This window comes from Enoplosus armatus, chromosome 16, assembly GCF_043641665.1.
Source record: "Enoplosus armatus isolate fEnoArm2 chromosome 16, fEnoArm2.hap1, whole genome shotgun sequence".
NCBI lineage: Eukaryota > Metazoa > Chordata > Actinopteri > Centrarchiformes > Enoplosidae > Enoplosus > Enoplosus armatus.
Window position 1 is genome coordinate 15173032 of NC_092195.1, and position 18491 is coordinate 15191522.

The 18491-nt window shown below is 41.6% G+C and overlaps 1 protein-coding gene across 2 annotated transcripts; it reads left to right on the plus strand.

The window, feature by feature from the left end:
- The first annotated feature begins 790 nt into the window (after window positions 1-790).
- Window positions 791-18206, plus strand: LOC139298687 (TGF-beta receptor type-2-like). 2 transcript variants are annotated; one of them, XM_070921398.1, is made up of 8 exons: window positions 791-973; window positions 1774-1785; window positions 3697-3835; window positions 4652-4842; window positions 7418-8193; window positions 9093-9234; window positions 15613-15737; window positions 17059-18206. In XM_070921398.1, the coding sequence occupies exons 1-8, from the start codon at window positions 901-903 to the stop codon at window positions 17236-17238; spliced, it is 1638 nt and encodes a 545-aa protein (XP_070777499.1). In that variant the 5' UTR covers window positions 791-900; the 3' UTR covers window positions 17239-18206. The 2 variants fall into 2 exon arrangements, with proteins under 2 accessions (XP_070777499.1, XP_070777498.1); XM_070921397.1 differs by lacking the exon at window positions 1774-1785 and having other exon boundaries at window positions 3694-3835.
- The last annotated feature ends 285 nt before the right edge of the window (window positions 18207-18491 follow it).

Sequence of the window (18491 nt, forward strand, 5' to 3'; positions counted from 1 at the left end):
ACTACACCTACGCAGGCTCACCAAAAGCAATACAAGAGCTGTTGATAAAGCTCAGTGAGCCAGTGGCATAAGGAGGAGTAGACATCCTGTGTGGAGAGTTATAAGCTCCAGGGTCACGGGGTCAGGACTGAAACCTGACATCACGGCTCGAGTATGCAGAGCAAAAACACATGTCTGCAAAGCCCCAGCAATAACGGGTAATTTATGGGTGTTATAGTGGACTTAACCTCTGTGTCTTCAATAAAAACCAACACTATGAGATATGGAGTGACTCTCGCCACTTCTTATGTCACCCTTGATTAACTGAGAGCCTGGAACCTCTCCAGAAAAACATGTAGCAGAGGAATCTAATTTAGTGACTTGGAATGGACACCTAAATGAGTTTAGTGTATAAAAATTAAAATGAAATATGGGCAGAAGCCAGCAGTTCTCCTTTGAGCGTTGACAGCTCTAAATGAGATCTGAAAGGTGTGACCACTTTGAAGTAAATCAGGGGTGTTTGCATAAACTTGCAGCCTATAGGTGAAGCTTCTGGTTGAGCTATTATAGAGCATGTCATTTCAAGTCTTTGCTCTGCTGGGTTTCAGCCTCTTAATGACATGGTTCAAGACTTTGAGAGCCACATGAGCATGACTGAGAAGTAAGAGTAGAAGAAGAAGGAAAAGAAAGAAAAAAAAAAACTGTCCAACCCCTCTGAAGATTTCCTGTTTCATGAAAAGTGCACATACCGTGAGTCATATAGGGCAAGTCCTGCCTGGTGTGTTTACTCTGCTTCTTCTACCCGGAGCTGTGAAGGCGTTTGGGGGAGCAACAGGCGGAGTGAAGAAAGCCTGCTGGAAATTAATTGTCAAGGCTTCGCTAAATTAATGAGAAAGAGGGGAGTGTATAGTCCGTTTCTAAATGGAGCTACTTCGGTTTTCCGCTTTTTGGTGTGGAGCGATACTCTTTGGTAGTATTCTGCTCGAGGAGGCGGGTGAGTTGAACTTTATACTTCCAGAAAAGTTGTCAAAGCTGCGGCGAAGTTACTCTCAGTAGACTGTGAAGCGTTACGGACGCTGCAAAGTCACAAATTGACTCCTTTTATTAACATATGATCAACTATACTCGGGTTTTTTTTTACACGTGTGTTTGACACGATCCTGTTGTACATCGTTACATCGCTTTTCATTAAAAAAAGCCAAATTAATTTGATTAAGTGCGCAGTTTAATTAGCCTTAAATAACAAGCCTTTGTCTTACATGCTCGCACCATTATCTTCCTGATATGTAAATTAATTTGTGTTTACACTGTTAACCTGTAGTGTTTGTGAATGCTACATTAGCTCTTGGGAGGACGTCACCTGTTGTAAGCTGTCGCAGCCTTTAAAGCCCTCCTCAGACCTGTTATCTCCATCTTTGATGTGTAGCCACATTGCTAACAGATCTAGCAGCCCCCCCCCCCGAGGAAGACAGTGTTTTACCTTCATCTGTCTCAGACTCAGTCCCAGCGGCACCAAGTGGCTTTGGCTGCTCCTAATCCTCTTCCCCCCCCTCTCTGCAATTATATGTAGCCCTGGGTGACAATTACTAGCATTCATCCCCTCCATAGCCCGCCTCCTGGGTTTAAATGACATGCTCTTTCAGAGGAGTTGCTCTAATGATATAATTACTCTGGCTAAACCACCTTCCCACCACTAGCACTCAGGCATGGACTATCCCCTCAGTGCTGATTTACGTCAAAACACCTCACCAACCCGGCAGGTATAGCTTTAAATTGCTCTGCCAAGTAGTTTAGTCTGGAGTTCAAGTGTAATATTTTTATGTTTTTATTCGTGCGGGAGTCTCTCAGATAAGACAAGGCCTGAAAGCAATACCTGCCTGCAACACCCTGCTAGCTCCTTGTGAAGTTACCTCACTCTGAGAGGCAGCAGGAATAAGCATGCCGTCGACATAAAGCGCTTTAGATTTTGCTGCTCTGTCACGCTGCAGGTTGTACAGTATTTCTGTTGCTGCGAGCCGCAGGTCTAACCCCACCCTGCAGATTGGCTGAAATGACACAGTAGGCTTTTTGTACCAGGTTAAGAGCACACACACACACACACACACACAGCAGCGATTCCTCAAGTCAGTGTGAGTCAGATACCGAACAGACTTCTTCAGTCTCCTGTCAAGAAGTCTGCTTTTACTTACACTTCCCAGTCTAAAACATCTCTCTTTGTGGGTCATGTGATGAAGGTCTCGTCAGTGCCCTCTTTAGACACAGTGCCCTCTTTAGACACAGCTTCAGATACATCACTGGTGTTTGTTTGCAGTTAATCTTTAAACTGCAGTATGGCGGTAGAAATTAACCCACTTTCTCTCTTGGTTAGGTCTCGAGTTTGTATTCTGATGCAAGAAACAGGTTCAACTTCCTGTTCACATGGAGTCAGCATACTGAAGTGTGGTTCTGTGGTTTTACTGTAGCAGTGCTGTAGTCTCGTGTGTTTTCATTTCCCCTGTTTTTGTGATTAGACTGTTTTTTGATTTGAAGCTTTAGTGTGTTCAGTGTTATTTCTCAACATAAACTCTGGATTGAGTAAGGAGTCTTCATCATGTGGAAACTCAATAGACTCACAGCCAGTTCATCGTACCACTTGAGTCTAAGTTGTTTACACTTGAACAAACTAATCATGTACGAGCAAAGTCATGGGGGACATTCTTTCCTGATGATACTTCACCCACTGGTGCTAGATTGATCCTGGGAAATTTGGAATATCCTTTTTTAGGATAATTTCCAACTCTTAAAGCCACAAGATCAACTTTCCATCTACTTTTATGTGGTGGGGGAGTACTCCCTTTTAGGAAAAGGAAAATCGAAGAAGGGAGGAGAGAGTGTTCACCTTCCTTGTTGCTCCATATCTCCTTTCTTTGCCAAACAGAGGCATGTTGCCTGGCTGATGTTTATCGTTAATAGCCTCTCAATGCAAGGACAGACTGCAGTCGGAGAATTTCTGCACGAACACAAACACTCACCAACACGTACACACACGCACACACATATCTTTCCCTCTCCAAGCATTCATAGACACTCATACATTGCCCTCCCCCTTTTCTTGATATTCATGAACAGGGTTTGCGCTACACCTTTCTGGATGGGGAGCCAACTCATCGGCTTGACAAATTAGAGACTTCTCAGCAAGGAGATGCATCCGTGTTTCCTTTGTTTGTTGTTCTTGCCTGTCTGGCAGTTGTCTCCTCAGATGATTATCAAACCCACAAGCACTCATCACACAATCCTGTCTGTCTCAGTGATATGGGTCTGCCTGGCGGCAAAGTCAAGTCTGAACAAGACCAAAGGAGGTGGATGCCACTGCGAGCCGCTCTTATTGTTCAGACTTCACAGGGAAAAAATCTGTCCACCCCTCTAGGATGAAATAGTTTGGATTTTCTTGTGGTTATGTTGAATATCTGCTTCTACTTATTGGCAAATTCCAAACGACTCCCATCCTTTCATTAAATGTAATGTTTTTCTTGCTTTTCATGCTAATAAATATCACGTATACTCCTGATATTCATCATCATGGAAATGTTTTGCATCTCTCAGTAGTTTTAATCTCAAATGCTGCGTAGTCAATCCAATTGCATAGGCTTGAGTCTGTTTTTAAGTTTTTACAAAGTAGACTAGACCTTTTCTGTGTACCCAACTCACCATCTTTTCCTCTCTCTCTTTTTCCAGAAGCCACTATAATGAAGATAAAAAGGCTGTGCAAGTTCTGTGATGTGCAGGCAACCAGCTGCACAGGTAAAGGCAGCTGCAAGGTGGAGTGTGACATTACGTCCATCTGCCCAAACGAAACAGATGTGTGTGTCAGTATCTGGTAAGTGTCCACGCATTTAAACACAAAAGCTGGATTTTCCAAACCACATTTCTATATAAATAAAAGCCAGGGTTATGGTGCAAAATGCTTAGGTCATACTACACGGACAAACAAAGACGTGAGGAAATGAGGGCACAATGGATACTCTTTCCTTCCTTTTCCTTGAGGTGACCTTTTCCTTTGAGCACTTTGTCAGTCAGCATTCTGGTGAAGACAGTTAGCTGGATTATGACAGCACACAGCGCCTAAAGACCCATCAGCATCGAATCTGACTTTTGATGTGAGAAGCAGCAGGAAGCAGCTTTGTGTTGGTGTTAAAAGCTTAAGGCCGTGCTGCTGCTTCTCATTATATTAGCAGTGTTGCGGGCATGTTATGAACTGAGGTCAGCAGAAAGCTAATGGCGCATGGACAGCGCGACTTCTTTCAAATTTTTCTCGTAATGCTTCTCAGCAGGGAAGCAAAATTTAAATATGTATATTTGTGCAGGTTCAGGATGTTCCTTGTTTCCTGTTTGTAATGGTATTTCAAATTCTCGCTGTTTGTAAAAGTGACCTCCGTGTTGCCATAATTTACATAATGCTGAGACTGGACTGCTGAAAGAGACAAATATGACATTTACAGTTACCACTTTATCACTGTACGGCTGAAAAATAGTATTATTTGCACAACTGTAGACCTGCTATCATCGCCTTGTTACATGATGATACAGATCTCTGAAAAGGGAACTTCATTGCCAAAAGAGTTGCGGACACAGACTACAAATCAAACTCAATCCAGTAAATGGCAATATTTTCTGTGTGTTTTCTCTTCCCAAGGAGGAAGAAAGATGACAACGTCACCTTTGATACAGTGTGCCACAACCCGGCGCAGAAGCTGTACGGTCTGGTCCTGGAGGATTACAACAACAGCAAGTGTGAGATGAAAGAAAGAAAGGGCATGGGCTCACAGTTCTTTATCTGTTCCTGCTCTGAGGAGGAGTGCAATGAACACATCTTCTTTAACTCCAGTAAGTTAAGACACTATTACTTCACTTGTTAATCCTTTATTTTCATCCACTCTTGAGCCAAGTGAGTTTAACAGAATTACAGTCAACAGAAAGACCTGAGAGTGGTATCGATCTTCACGTCTAATACTGAGCAAAAAAAAAAAGCAAATACGTATTGTGACCAACTCCTTTAAGTAATACAGAGTTACATAAATTCCTTATTAGTCCATTTCTCTTGCATCGGTACTTTTCTTTCACAGTGGAGCAATAGTGCAGTAACACTGTTTTATGCATGTGGTTCTTACATCTGTACAACATAACATGGTAACGTCATTGTCATGGTCAGCCTCATATTATTATACCAGTTTCTATCAGCTTGTCATGTAAGGCGTCATGCATGAATGCTAACACGTGTGCACTGTAATGTTCTCCAGATACATGATTACAAACAGGTTTTGGAGACATTGGCTTGTAGACTCCAGTTACAGCATTGGCCCTGGAATCAGATGTATTTTGACTACAGCATCCAGGCAATAATAACACCGGGGTACATTTCCGAGACCTGGCTCTGCACAGAGAGCCAAATTGAAAGCATCTGCACAGTGCAAACCACATAATGGAAATACATTCGTTTTCTTTTGAGAATGTCTGTGCACTCTCAGTGACTAACATGAGACAGTGTTGTAATGAAGGAGCTCCAGCAGAAATAAAAACTACAAGGCGACAATACCAGTAAATCTACGAGCTAGTGACCAGTGTCCCTTTTGAACAAAGCATTTTTTTAATCGAACTTTCACTTGCGTTATTATTTTTCCCGTAACTCAAAAAAAAAAAATCTCAAAGCCATTACTTAAGTTAGAGGAAATACTAAGTTGTTTGTCACATACCAGCTGAAATACCTCAGAGTTGCCATGGTAACAGTAAACTCTCTTTCCACACCATTGTGCTGCTGCCCTGACAAGTGGGCCAATGGTGCATCAGAAATACATTTTACAAAAATGATTGGAAATGGCAAGAAGACCTCATTTGAGAGCAAGAAGCTTGAAATGCGAGACAAATAAGTAATAATAATAAAAACAAACAAAAAAGCAACTCTATTGAATATATGATTTAATGTACCAGTTCAGCTTCGTACAGCGAACAAGTGTGTTGCCCAAAATGTCAAATTATTGCTTTAAAGAATTCTTTCAGTTTCCAAACAAAGTGTTCAACTTAAGGAACCTCTTAAATTAAGGGATTTTAACCAGCTGGGCACAGAATCACAATCCCCCAAATTTTACATTACATTTTACTGTAATTCACAATTTTTGCCACTGACAGAAACTTTTCTCCTGAACATTCAATATTTCATACTTTCAGTGAAGGTTTTGGTCAAAGCTGAGCGAGTCCGGGAGGCACAGTGACAGGTTTGTTGTGAGAAATAGCTACTCACTCTATGAAAATAAAAACAAACTGGCTGGGGCCATGTTGAGGATTTCAGACATGCGGTTTCCTGTTTAGAAAAAAAAATTAGAGAGAACCAGAGGGCTTGACTGGGAAGTCAGCTAGATGCCTTCCCCATTCGTCCTCCTCCCTTATTTCAAACCGACTCTGCTCCTCACATCTACACTTGCCTCTAAAATTAGTTTCTTCAACTAGATAAACAAAATTAAGGTCTGTAAAAGCTGGTAATTTTAAAATGGAAAGTTGTGTGGCACTAGACAAGACAATGTATAAATGATTAAATTTAGAACTCGTCAAAATGTGGACCTTTCTCGTTTAGTATTTGTTGTCTGGTGTTATAGTTTTTATAGGTCTTCTTTTATGACAACAGCTTCAAAAACTGAACCAGCACAAGCATAAACTTTCACTGTTTGCCAAAACCGTAGCAGCTCCCAGACACACCACGTCCTAAATTATAAGAATCAGACATACACTATAAAGAGACACAATATGTGGTTGACTGGGTCAGGGTTTGGAGCAGTTTGCGTTTGTGGCCCAGACGCTAACTTTAGCTTTCTGATGCTTATAGACATTCCACAAGGACGGGCCAGGCTCCTCTGCTGTTCTGAGAATATTACTTTACTCTTAGCTCATTGCTGATACGATCTGCCAGGATTTGACTTTTATTTCTTTATATTGTGGGAAACAAATTGTTTTATGATCATTCCAAAGAAGTGTTATACAGTGTTTTGAAAGAGACTAAAATCCAAGAGAATAATAAAATATCCCACTTTTTAAATCTATTTTGGACCATGCAAATGTGGGTGACAAAATAATCTCCATGCAGCTGTTCTGGAGCAAAATATTATATATTAGTATAGTATATTAGTAATACAGAGTATTATATATATGAATTTAAGTCCAATATTCACTCTGTCGTTTGGTCAGGTAGTGTACAGTGGGTTTATCAGAGCGTTTTTTGGAAACGAGGTTGATGAGGGTGAACCAAACAGTGAAGTTGTCTTAAAACCAAAACAATGAGCTGAAAGACACTAAAACGCTCTGTTGAGCTGAGGAAAACTGCTCAGTTTGGGGATAATTCTCTGGGTTTGTCAATGCAAATGACACCTTCATATTACTCATCCTCATCATCTTAATCCCGTTGTTCCCTCAGACATGGATTCCCAGGTGGTGGCGGTCATCTTGGTGAGCCTGGTGCCTCTGCTGGTTATGGCGGTTGTCGTCATCACTTCCTTCTACTTTTATCGGGTCTACCGCCAGCGGCAAGCCAGCTCCAGACGCAAGAGGGGTCTTCCGCTGGACTTCAGTGACGCTCACGCCATCATGATAGACGACGAAGGTTCAGACAGTAGCTCCACACACGCCAACAACCTCAACCACAACACGGAGCTGCTGCCCATTGAACTGGATGTTCAGGTTGGAAAAGGACGCTTTGCAGAAGTTTACAAAGCCAAGCTTAAGCAGGGCTCCTCAGTCAGTGAGGAGCAGGGCTTTGAGACGGTGGCCATCAAGATTTTCCAGTATGAGGAGTATGCTTCTTGGAGGAATGAGAAGGAAATTTTCTCAGACGCAGACTTGAGACATGACAATGTGCTTCACTTCCTGACAGCAGAGGAAAGGAAGGTGCAGAGGCAGTACTGGCTGATCACAGCCTTCCAGCCAAGAGGGAACCTCCAAGAGTACTTGATTCACCATATTATCAGCTGGCACGACCTGTGGCTGCTGGGAGGTTCGCTAGCGCGTGGAGTGGCGCACCTTCACAGTGACCACACCCCCTGCGGTCGCTACAAGGTGCCTATCGCACACAGGGACATTAAGAGCTCCAACATACTTGTGAAAAGCGACCTGACCTGCTGCCTGTGTGACTTTGGCCTCGCCCTCCGCCTGGACAACACGCTGTCTGTGGATGAACTGGCCAACAGTGGGCAGGTAAAGCTTTCTAATCCTAACCTTTTTATTTGGTTTTTCTTTGGCTTTTGATCCCCTCAGCGATAAAAAAGAAAAATCCTCTCCTGTTATAATTTGAACTGGCATCCCAGACACAAGCCATTCCAAGCCCTGTCATATATTTCTTTGAAGATATTTATCAGACCCTGAAAAGAGCCGTGCTATCAATCAAACTTTTCATTTCGGATCCTCATCACTCAGGGACACCATCTCTAAATATTTGGCACTCTCTATATCTTGGCCCCAGATGGATAATGCTGATAGAAATAGTGTTGTAAGTGTTCTTAGGTTGCCGTTTTATTTCGCTCACAAGACAAACAGGCTTGATTGATTCTTAATGGACTCATTACACTGATGTAATAGGCCAGAGTCATATTAGACTCCGTTATGGAAATGACTCATTATGAAAATGCGTCAGCCTTTGCTGTGCAGGACACATAATGCATTGTAATGCCCTCAATGCATTTTCGGGGAAGCGTCAGTGAACACATTTTCCAAGGTTGTAATTATGTGAAGACAAGCAATGTGTTGTTGAGCTCAGAGCTACCTTTGTTTTTCCAATTATTTTATACATACAACATGTTTTGATTCAGATGAATGTGATATGACATCTAACTACATCACAAATGTACCACCTGTCACTTGATTAATGCAGGTAAACAACTCTTACTGCTAAGATGGTCTACTTAACTACGCTTTTTCAACTCAACAGCTCCTGTTTAGTCATAAAAATGTAGTCATTGGTTAAAAAATATGGCTTAATTTTGGTTTTCCAGCTCCCCTTACCTGTAGCACCCTGTTCAAGCCATACAAATCAATATTATACACCCCCTTACCTTTCACATCATCTGTGGTCTTTTTTCCTCCCTGTTTTTTCTCAGGTGGGTACAGCCAGGTACATGGCCCCGGAGGTCCTGGAGTCTAGAATCAACCTAGAAAACATTGAGTCTTTCAAACAGGCCGATGTTTATTCCATGGCTCTTGTACTGTGGGAGATCATCTCCAGGTGTAACGCAATTGGAGGTAAGATGTGATCACACACAGGTGATTTTAGGATGCTTGTATTTTGTCTAAAAGAGCAGTCAGACTGTATGATATCAAAACCTCCACTTAACCCAATCAAAATATTTTAGGTTGAGCAATTTCTGATAAACTGATAACTTAAATAACAATAAATACAATCTGCAAAGAAAGTAATAAAAACAAATGGAAACACAAGGGAAAATACTGGGGCACAGGCGTGGTCGTGACTTTTCTCCACTAATTGTCAACAAGAAAGCGAATTAACATATTTCCCAAAATGGCAAACTGTTTCTTTAATCAGTATTCCTCTTTGGTGCCCTCAGCGCCCACCTCTGGGTGTTTTCTTTTTGCGTGTTTATCATGATCAGTTGCATCTTTAAGCATGATATTTCTGACTGCCTAACTAATCGCATGGTGCCCCCACTGTACACACAGTAAACATCACTCGTGACCTTTACTGTAGTTAATCATAGAGATAGCCGTTATCCTTGGTAAATTAGAGATTAGCCTGGGCCGTTGAGCATAAAGGAAATCGATATAAGCACTGATTGATGAAATTCCCTTTGGGGTCTGTGTAAATATCCTCAGAAATACTGTAAAAAGAAAAATTGCCTCCACAGCTCACTTGACCTCTAAGGAATACGAGCACATTGACGACTTTACCAATTAGAAGCGCAGCGACCACCTCCACCTTGAGTTGCCTTACTAGTGTGTGACACTGTGTGACAGGGCCTACAGTATGTGTGTGTCGTCCACAATCCATTAATCACTGTGGGAACAAAATCTCAAAGCGTCAAGCACACAATCCATCTTGTAGGAGTCTCAAGGATCAGCCTCCACTTTACAAATGTACCGTTACACGTGTTTGTCATTCTTTAGCAAAAACAAGGCCAGGATATGTGCAAATAATAGAAATGGGTGATTATCTGAAGGCAAACCACAGGGTAGTATTTCATGTCGACACTTAGTCTTTGTTTTCACTTCCCTTTAGTGTCTCTGTGGTACAGCTAGTTTCTGTGACTGCTCCTGTCTCCTGTCATTGTGTCAGAGCAATGATTGAAAGCCGGGTTTGGGCATGAACACTTCTACTTTGGCATTTTCCTGTTTTGCCCCCACGATCTTCCCTCTGGGCCTCCTTGAAGTGTATCGCACAGTTTCGCTACCCAAGAGTCCTCTTATGAAAAAACATGGCCAAGTGACCCACAGTCCCCTTTGCTTTTCCAACAGTAAGAATATGTGTGCCCTGTGGGTACACCTTTGAAAAGAAAATAGACTATTTCCTGTTTTGCGCAGAGCACAGTCCCCAAGACGCACTGTTCTTAGAGTGAAGTTGTAAGTATGGATGTCTCCTTTTGTATGAGGATGTTTTGCAGCCAATGTCTCATGAGAGCAGGCCAGACAGGATACATGTTGGTAGAGATGGACTAAATGGGTATTGTGGCTTCACTCGGTTTCCTCTTGAGGGACAACAGCTTTATTCATCCCGTTCATCCTTTTCCATCCATTTAATTCTTTTCATCCCCGCATTTATTTAGATCTTGACAAACAGAAACACTGTACCGGGCAGCAAACGTTATTTTAGACCCAGTTTAAACACATTTTTCTTGCTGTCCTTGCACAGAAACTCTGTGTCTTCTAAACTTTCAGCTCACTTTATCTACATTTTCTCGCCCCCTCTCTCTGTCTGTCTTTTTCTTCCTACCCTTAGGCAGGTGAGGCAGCAGTTAATTACTCTCCCACTGCACCGCAACACTGTAGACAGCCATCCAGCAGACAGGGAGGACAGGCTTGCGTAGATTTACTGGCGAGAGGGGAAGCAGAGGGGTTCCCGTCCCACCCTGGGACCAGAATAGAGACTATAGATAGCAGCAGCTGGAATAATGTGTGTGTTTTCTGTATATCTCCATCCACTTTTTCTAGACTTGGCATCTCTCCGAGACAAGCAGCAGGATGAAATCTGTAGTTCATTAAGGCCAAAACCAGAGGAGACGTTCTCATGCAGGAAGGTTAAAACATTGCACAAACACAGCCAGCCTCCCACCTTGATAGACCCTCATGAAGGTGGAAAGAATAAGTTGCGTAAATGAGATGCAGTAATGTGGTTTTGCTTCACTGGCAGCTAAAAAATCTCCTTGCAGATTGTATGCTGGCAGAGGCCTGGTATTGATTCTGGAATCGGAGCACCATGAGAGTTAAAATGATGTGTTTGCAGGGTGCACTGAAAGAGTTTCGTGCTTTCACACTCCAAGTTGTCCCTGGAGGTTGGTGAGTCACTAATGACGCCCTGAGAACTCACCTCACTTGAGACAAAATATGAACACGTGCACAGAAATTGTGACACATCCCAGGGCATCATTATAATGACTGGGGTGAAGCTCTGGTTTCCTCTTGTTTCTATTGCCACCTTCCTGCGTGTGTGTCTGTGGAAGACAGATGTCTGATCAGCGCTCTGCGTCTCAGTGGCAGGCAGCCACATAGCCTCTCTGTCACAGATCCTCGGGCCGGGGTCTGATCTGAGATCTGCCAGTCGAGAAGAACACAGCCGTCTGTCGACAACGCCAGTCAGCCAGCCATGAGCCATCACTTTGCTTTCTTTATCTTCCAAGACTATAAAGACAGAGGAAGAGTTAGAGTGAGAGGGGAACAGAGAGATCAACACACCTCAGAGAGAAGGAAAAGCTGGATTCAAGGCTCAGGCCTTTTTATCTCTGCCTCTGTTCCCTAAAATGTCTCTCCTGTATAATTTAGCTGGTCCAGATTTAGGGCTTGGAAAGACTATGAGGGCGTTCCTCAGGCGGGTGGGGCTATGTAGAGGGATAATAGTGGAGTGGTGTTGAATGTGGAGCTTCAGACTGAGAAATGCCTTCAGTCCCTGGAGGGAGAGGTTGGGCTAGACTGGAGAGGAGGAGAGGTTAGGGCAGCTGCTCTCCAGATGTCAGACCATCAACTCCTCCAGGACTAGAGGGCCTGATGGTCTGGTGAAGATGGTGTGCATGTGGGGTCTGCCATAGTCCACATATGGGGACAAATTTTAGATTTCAAACCACTTGATTGTGGATGAATAGGGGACAAAATGCACGTGCCCAATTTGGTTTCACTGAAGTTGCATCCAGCGGGAGCTAAAATAGTTTTTTTTGGTCTTCTTTAATGGGTTTAGGTGAAGGTCAGGGCATGTATCAGCTATAGTTAATGGTAGGGTAAGCCTCCAGGGTAAGTCGGTGCCATATGTCCAAAAGTAAGCTCTGCTAACGTGTAATGTGCATGCATACATCTGTACTAAATGACTTTAACAACCTGTGAGGAACACAAACAAGTGTCACAGCCACCGCGGCCTAATGAAAACCAGCAGAGACGGCTGGGAGTGGATTAGTCAAGCTTTTGTTGTAGACTCAGTCAGACTTTGGGAAGCAGACGATGTTATTGTGATCACATTACTCATTTATTTCCCAGCACATGTTGAAACTCTATGTGGATCTGTTTTTCTGCATTATTTATGTGTTTAGGTGACAGGTTTTCTGTTCTTTATTTCAATATTTATGCTTTGTTGAGCACAATTAGACTGAAATATTAACTTGGAAGGGCAGTAGAACAAGAATATCAAACAAAACATAAAATGCTGGTATGGATTATGTTTGCTTTCAGCTTTGCTGTAATAATTTAGGATGGTTTGTGTTTCTCTCTCCGTTTCATTTTGGTCCTGTTTGGCTTGCTACTGCAGTTTGACTATTGATATCTAAACGAGTCAGTGCGCTAAATACATCAATGTGCTAGAGCCATAATCAAACAGGTTAATGAATGACAAAGCTATACGTAGTTGGGATGGTTGAAGTGCAACACCTGGTCATGAAAGAGGCCATATAGTCATTATCTATGGAAACATACCTAAGACTGCACTGTCATGGACGTACATCACAAAGCTCCTGAAGGTGACATTCGCTGAGAAGTTTCCCCACTCTGCTGTTGTAGCTAAATTAAACTGAATTTCTCTTGGCTGCAGATTCCCAGACAGTTTCTACAGGCGTGCCTGACAACTGGCATGGAAAATAGACATTAAGGATGAAATATGTGCTAGCATTGCAAAATTCACATCACTACATGTCAGCTGTCGTAGGAGACATAGTGTAAGTTCCTCATTGTTACTGTGCTGAACTTCGCTTTGCAGAAATCTTGTCAATATGCAGTGTGTGACTTTTGCAAACCACAGCATTCCTCCCTCGACCTGTGTTGTGTTTTCAATAGCTTTTGCTAGTTCAGAGTTTAATTTAAGGTTTGCCTGGAAAAACTATCTTTCCTTTTTAGAGCAGGACTGGCCAATCCTTCCGTCCTGGAATACATACTTTTGTTTACACTGCAAAGTGCTCAGTGGTATGAATCATGTATTTTGGACCCATTGTTTGGAGATGAACACATAAACATGTTTGCCCAACAGTTTACAAAGTGGATTTGCAGTGTAGAACACAGTTATATACTCCCACGGACCTGTCAAAACAAAAAGAAATATCAGACTCGTTGACTGATTGTTGGGTGGGGCTATGTTTAAGCTTCAGTACTAAGGAAAAGAAACTTCGCAAAAAAAATAGGACGTTTCAGCCTCAGAAAAGCACTCGTCAGTGTCTAATGGCTTCATAAGTTCCTGTGAGCTTCTTTTTAATATGTTTTGAGAGAGTGAAATGTGAAACCGTCATCTACTTTCATTCCAGTAGTTTACATAACAGTCTACATACAAGATGTGTCAATTCACTTGCAGAGATATGTTGGCCTTGTGACAGGGCGGGTTACTCCAGCTGGCACTGCTTTGTTCCAGTCATGTAAACTCTGTGGGACAGATTTACGCACTGTGCCTTTCATTCAGTTTATGTTTGCAGTGTGTGTGCATTTAGAGCCAGATATACTGTATTATAGCACCAGATAATTACGCAGTCAGTGACTGGGACTGCCTTGTAGGTGTATTCTGTCAGTAATTGAGAGCTCAAAAGGGGCAAGTCCAGCTATAGGTTTGTATTTTAACAAATGAATGATAACTGAAGAAACAAATACCCCTAAATTACCATAGATTAATCACAAGCAGTTATATAACAGCCTATACTTATATTTTACAGCTTAATGACGCTAGATAGCAGCCATAGCATGATGGTCAGAAATATCACTATTACACTGTATTTGTTTTTGATTAATGTCGCCATTGTCAGTAGCTATCGTTTCTTCTGTAAGTGATGCATTTCCTATTTCTTGAGTATTTACAGTAATTTAACATTATTGTGCAATAACACAGGCTTTCACTCAGTTAGGTTTAAGCTCGTAGTTGAAAACTGCAATAACAATGTATTGTATGTGCTCCAGAAGTACATATCTGTCTTTCTAGGTGAGGAGATTATAAAAGGTTTCCATTCTGGGGTAGTTATTGCAACATATGAGAGGGATCATTGTGTTCAACTGTCAACAGTGACAGTCGATTTAAAGCTTCTGTCTGTCTTCGTCAAGGCTGTGTGATTCTTAAACTGCTATGTCATCTCCTGGTCATCTTTCAATTATTGAAAATCCGCTTGAGCTAATTATTTACTTTAACATTCTTCGCACAGTCGTGTCTCATCAGGCTTTTCTTATCTCAATGGATTCTCTGAAACTTGTCTTTTCTTTATACAAGCCCTCCACGCTTCAAAGGAAATTGGAATTTGATTTGTTATTTTACTCCAAGGAAACATTAATTCATGTAAAGATAAATTGTCTCTGCAAACCTTTGACCCACAGTTTCCAGACTATATCCTCCATGTCAATGCTTTGAAATCTTGCCCTGAGTAAACTCTGGTAACTCGCCTTTGACGAGCACTCTGGGTTGTGTTGTGTAAGGGTGCTGACACAAAGCCAGAGCTGCGTTGGTGAGATTCTTTAAGCCCCTTGACGCTGAGGGTAAAAATGTGATAATAATAAGTGTTTCTCTTCAGCAAATCTCCCCCTCGGCCTCTCTATCAGCAGCACAGGATTCTTTAGTTGTTTTTGCTGCTTCAGTGCTATTTAAAGTTTGCAACCTGCAGTTTTAATTTAGAGCGCACAGTGAATCCTTTGAGAGGTGTTGTTGATGTGTGCGCTGTGGGGCACTGCCATCTGATCTAGTCCCTCTATTCAGCAGAGCTGTATCTTCCAATAGATGTGAAGCTGTTTCAAAGTTTATTGCTTGTCTAAAACAACCAAAGCTCCCCAGTTTGACATGGTCACAGGCTAATTCCTCTGTACCTATGTCTTGTTTTTGTGTGTGTGTGTGTGTGTGTGTGTGTGTGTGTGTGTGTGTGTGTGTGTGTGTGTGTGTGTGTGTGTGTGTGTGTGTGTGTGTGTGTGTGTGTGTGTGTGTGTGTGTGTGTGTGTGTGTGTGTGTGTGTACAGAGGTGAAAGAGTACGAGCCACCTTTTGGGAACCTGAGGGAACATCCATGTGTAGAGAGTATGAAGGACAGCGTTCTCCGAGACAGAGGAAGGCCTGAGATCCCTGACAGCTGGATCAACCACACAGTAAGACGCAAAACATACACACACACACACACACGCTGTACATGCTATGTGAAACTTTAACTTCATGATCTCCTGTAGGCTGAGGTGTCTCTATGAACATTCAGGATCTCAAAGCCCTTATATAGTATTTATACATGTCTGATTGTATTGTTGGTTTAAGAATGTTGTGATTCATTTCCTCCTTTCCTCTCCTTATTTTCTCTCATTTTCATTGCAACTTGTATTATTTTTAATAATTAATTAATTAATTTGGCCCAAGTAGGGTTTTATATATATATATCTATATATATATAGATATATATATATATTTACCTGTTTCATGACATCATGGCACAGATGAAAGTTAGTTGGCAATACTCGCCTGAAGCTCCTGTCTGCATTTGTTGTGTTAAAAGTCTAAGCCTGAATATCATTATTAATGGTTTGTGTGGACCGCAGGAAGATTAGTAACTGCTATGGCAGAAGCTAATGGGGATCCAATAAAATAAACACATTGCAACATTGGTTATCATTGCAATATTAAGATACAGTACGTATCTTGATGATTTTGGTAGAACAATACCTATTAACACAATTTAAAAAATAAATAAATAAATAAATAAATATTGGCTTAACAAATGTTTTATGAGAAAGGAAATTCACTTTTGTTAGACCTCCAGGATACACACAATGCGTTGAGTAACACTAAATGTAGACATAACTTTTGTTCGTTTACAAGAAAACTCCACCACTTTAAGCTTACTGGCATACTGTGCCATTTCGGTTTTGTATTGTGAAACATTTATTTTCTACTGAATTACTTCCATTTAAACAAATTTAATGTAAAATAGGCAGCACAATCTGTACCTCCTGATAGTCCTGAGATGTTCCACTCTGTTATTTTGTCCACCCCATTTATGAGGGAGGGCTAAATAACAGAAACACCTGTCAGTATAATGCAGTACAGTTCAGTATGACCACAGACGACAGCCTCCTAAATGTACAGAAAGTTGAACCAACAGCTCTCTAAAACAGTGTAAACAAGAACTGAACCTTACAACCTTCATGAAGGGAGGATTTATTGCACTTGTGTTAGTTTAGGTGTAAGTGTACCTAATAAACTGGCATCTGAGTGTATCATTCTGCTGTATTATGTGACTCCCTGTTATTTGTTTTCACTCATAGAAATCACACTGGTACACAGACACAGATCTACATACACATAACCACACATGAACATTCATAGTTTCAGCTTGAGGTGATGATATTCTGTCTCAGTCAGACTTGCCCCAAGTCAGTATCACTGACTGATTATATCTGTACTCCACCGCTCCCCCTGCAGGGCATCCAGATGGTGTGCGCCTCCATAGACGAGTGTTGGGACCACGACCCGGAGGCCCGTCTGACAGCCCAGTGTGTTGCTGAGCGCTTCTACGACATGGAGTACCTGGACAAGCTGTCGGATCGCTCTGACTCAGAGGAGAAGATCCCTGAAGAAATCATTGTGGTGGATGAGAAGTAGGGCTCAACAGAAACACTGCCCCCACCAGGGTGGCAGAGGAATTACAACCAAGGAGCTGGGAGAGAAAGAAATTCCAGTGGATGCAGGGTTTGCCGTGGCTTTGTCAGAAATGTGTGACGGAGGAGCAAACAGAACTGATACCAGAGATGGACTTCCATATACAGATCAGGACCAACATAAATATAAACAGCAGTGACCGACTTGATTTGTTTTCCTCTACATGCTTCAAAGACTGGATCAAGTTGTAAACAAACAGGGAAATTGCATTGTAAAGCTTTTTTAACCAAACACAATTTGCACTTTATCAATATCTATGCACACCAAATGATATCTATTCAGTCTTTTTTGTTCTGACAATACATTTCAGGTATAGGAAATAAAGGGACATTTAAAAAAGAGGTAGAAAGGGACCAGTGTTAAATATTAAGACAGTTAATAACACTAATATCCCCTTTATAGTTTATTCAACTGCATACTTAAACGTTTTCCTAGGTGGCCTTGGATAGATGTCAACAGGAATGGATGCAATGCGAGATTCAAGGTGCAAGTATAATTTCTTGCGGCATTAAATGGAAATTACCCACAGCAAAGAAATAGAAAACCCTTCCAAGGCAGTAATCCACTGGGACGGCTGATATCATATCTCAAGGACTATGAATTGTAAAATAAAGACAGCAAAATCAGCCTGAAAGGAACAGATATATACTATGTGTGGGTTTGTGTGTTTGTGTGTATTACTAGGACTCTGGTCCAAAAAAGAGAGTCTGTTTAATCAGACAAAGAGAATAAAAGAAGTAAAGATAAAGGACTCTAAACTGGAAGTTCCAGCCTGCCGCCTATATGCTATAAAACTTCTTTGTAGATATTTTGTTATAGAAAAGGGAATTCTGATACAGAAGCCAGAAAATATCTATATCAAAGTAATTTTTGTATAAAAGTGTAAAGCCATAATAAAAAGTGTTACAGTACTCAGTGTGTGTTTTCAATGCTATCATATTGCTTTATACTTTGACCTTTGGAACCACTTATGATGTGTATGTGAGATGATTGGAAATGACTGATTTTACTTTTTTGTGAACCACTTTCACAGAAAATATGAACTGATCTGAAATGCAATACCTAAAGCTCCATTATGCAATATGTTTGATATTTCAAACATTGAATCAACTGACTCCCTGTTTATGTTGCTGATCCTACTGAGAATCAACAGGTCTGCCCCCACCCCCCATATATATAACTGGGGGCATACATGC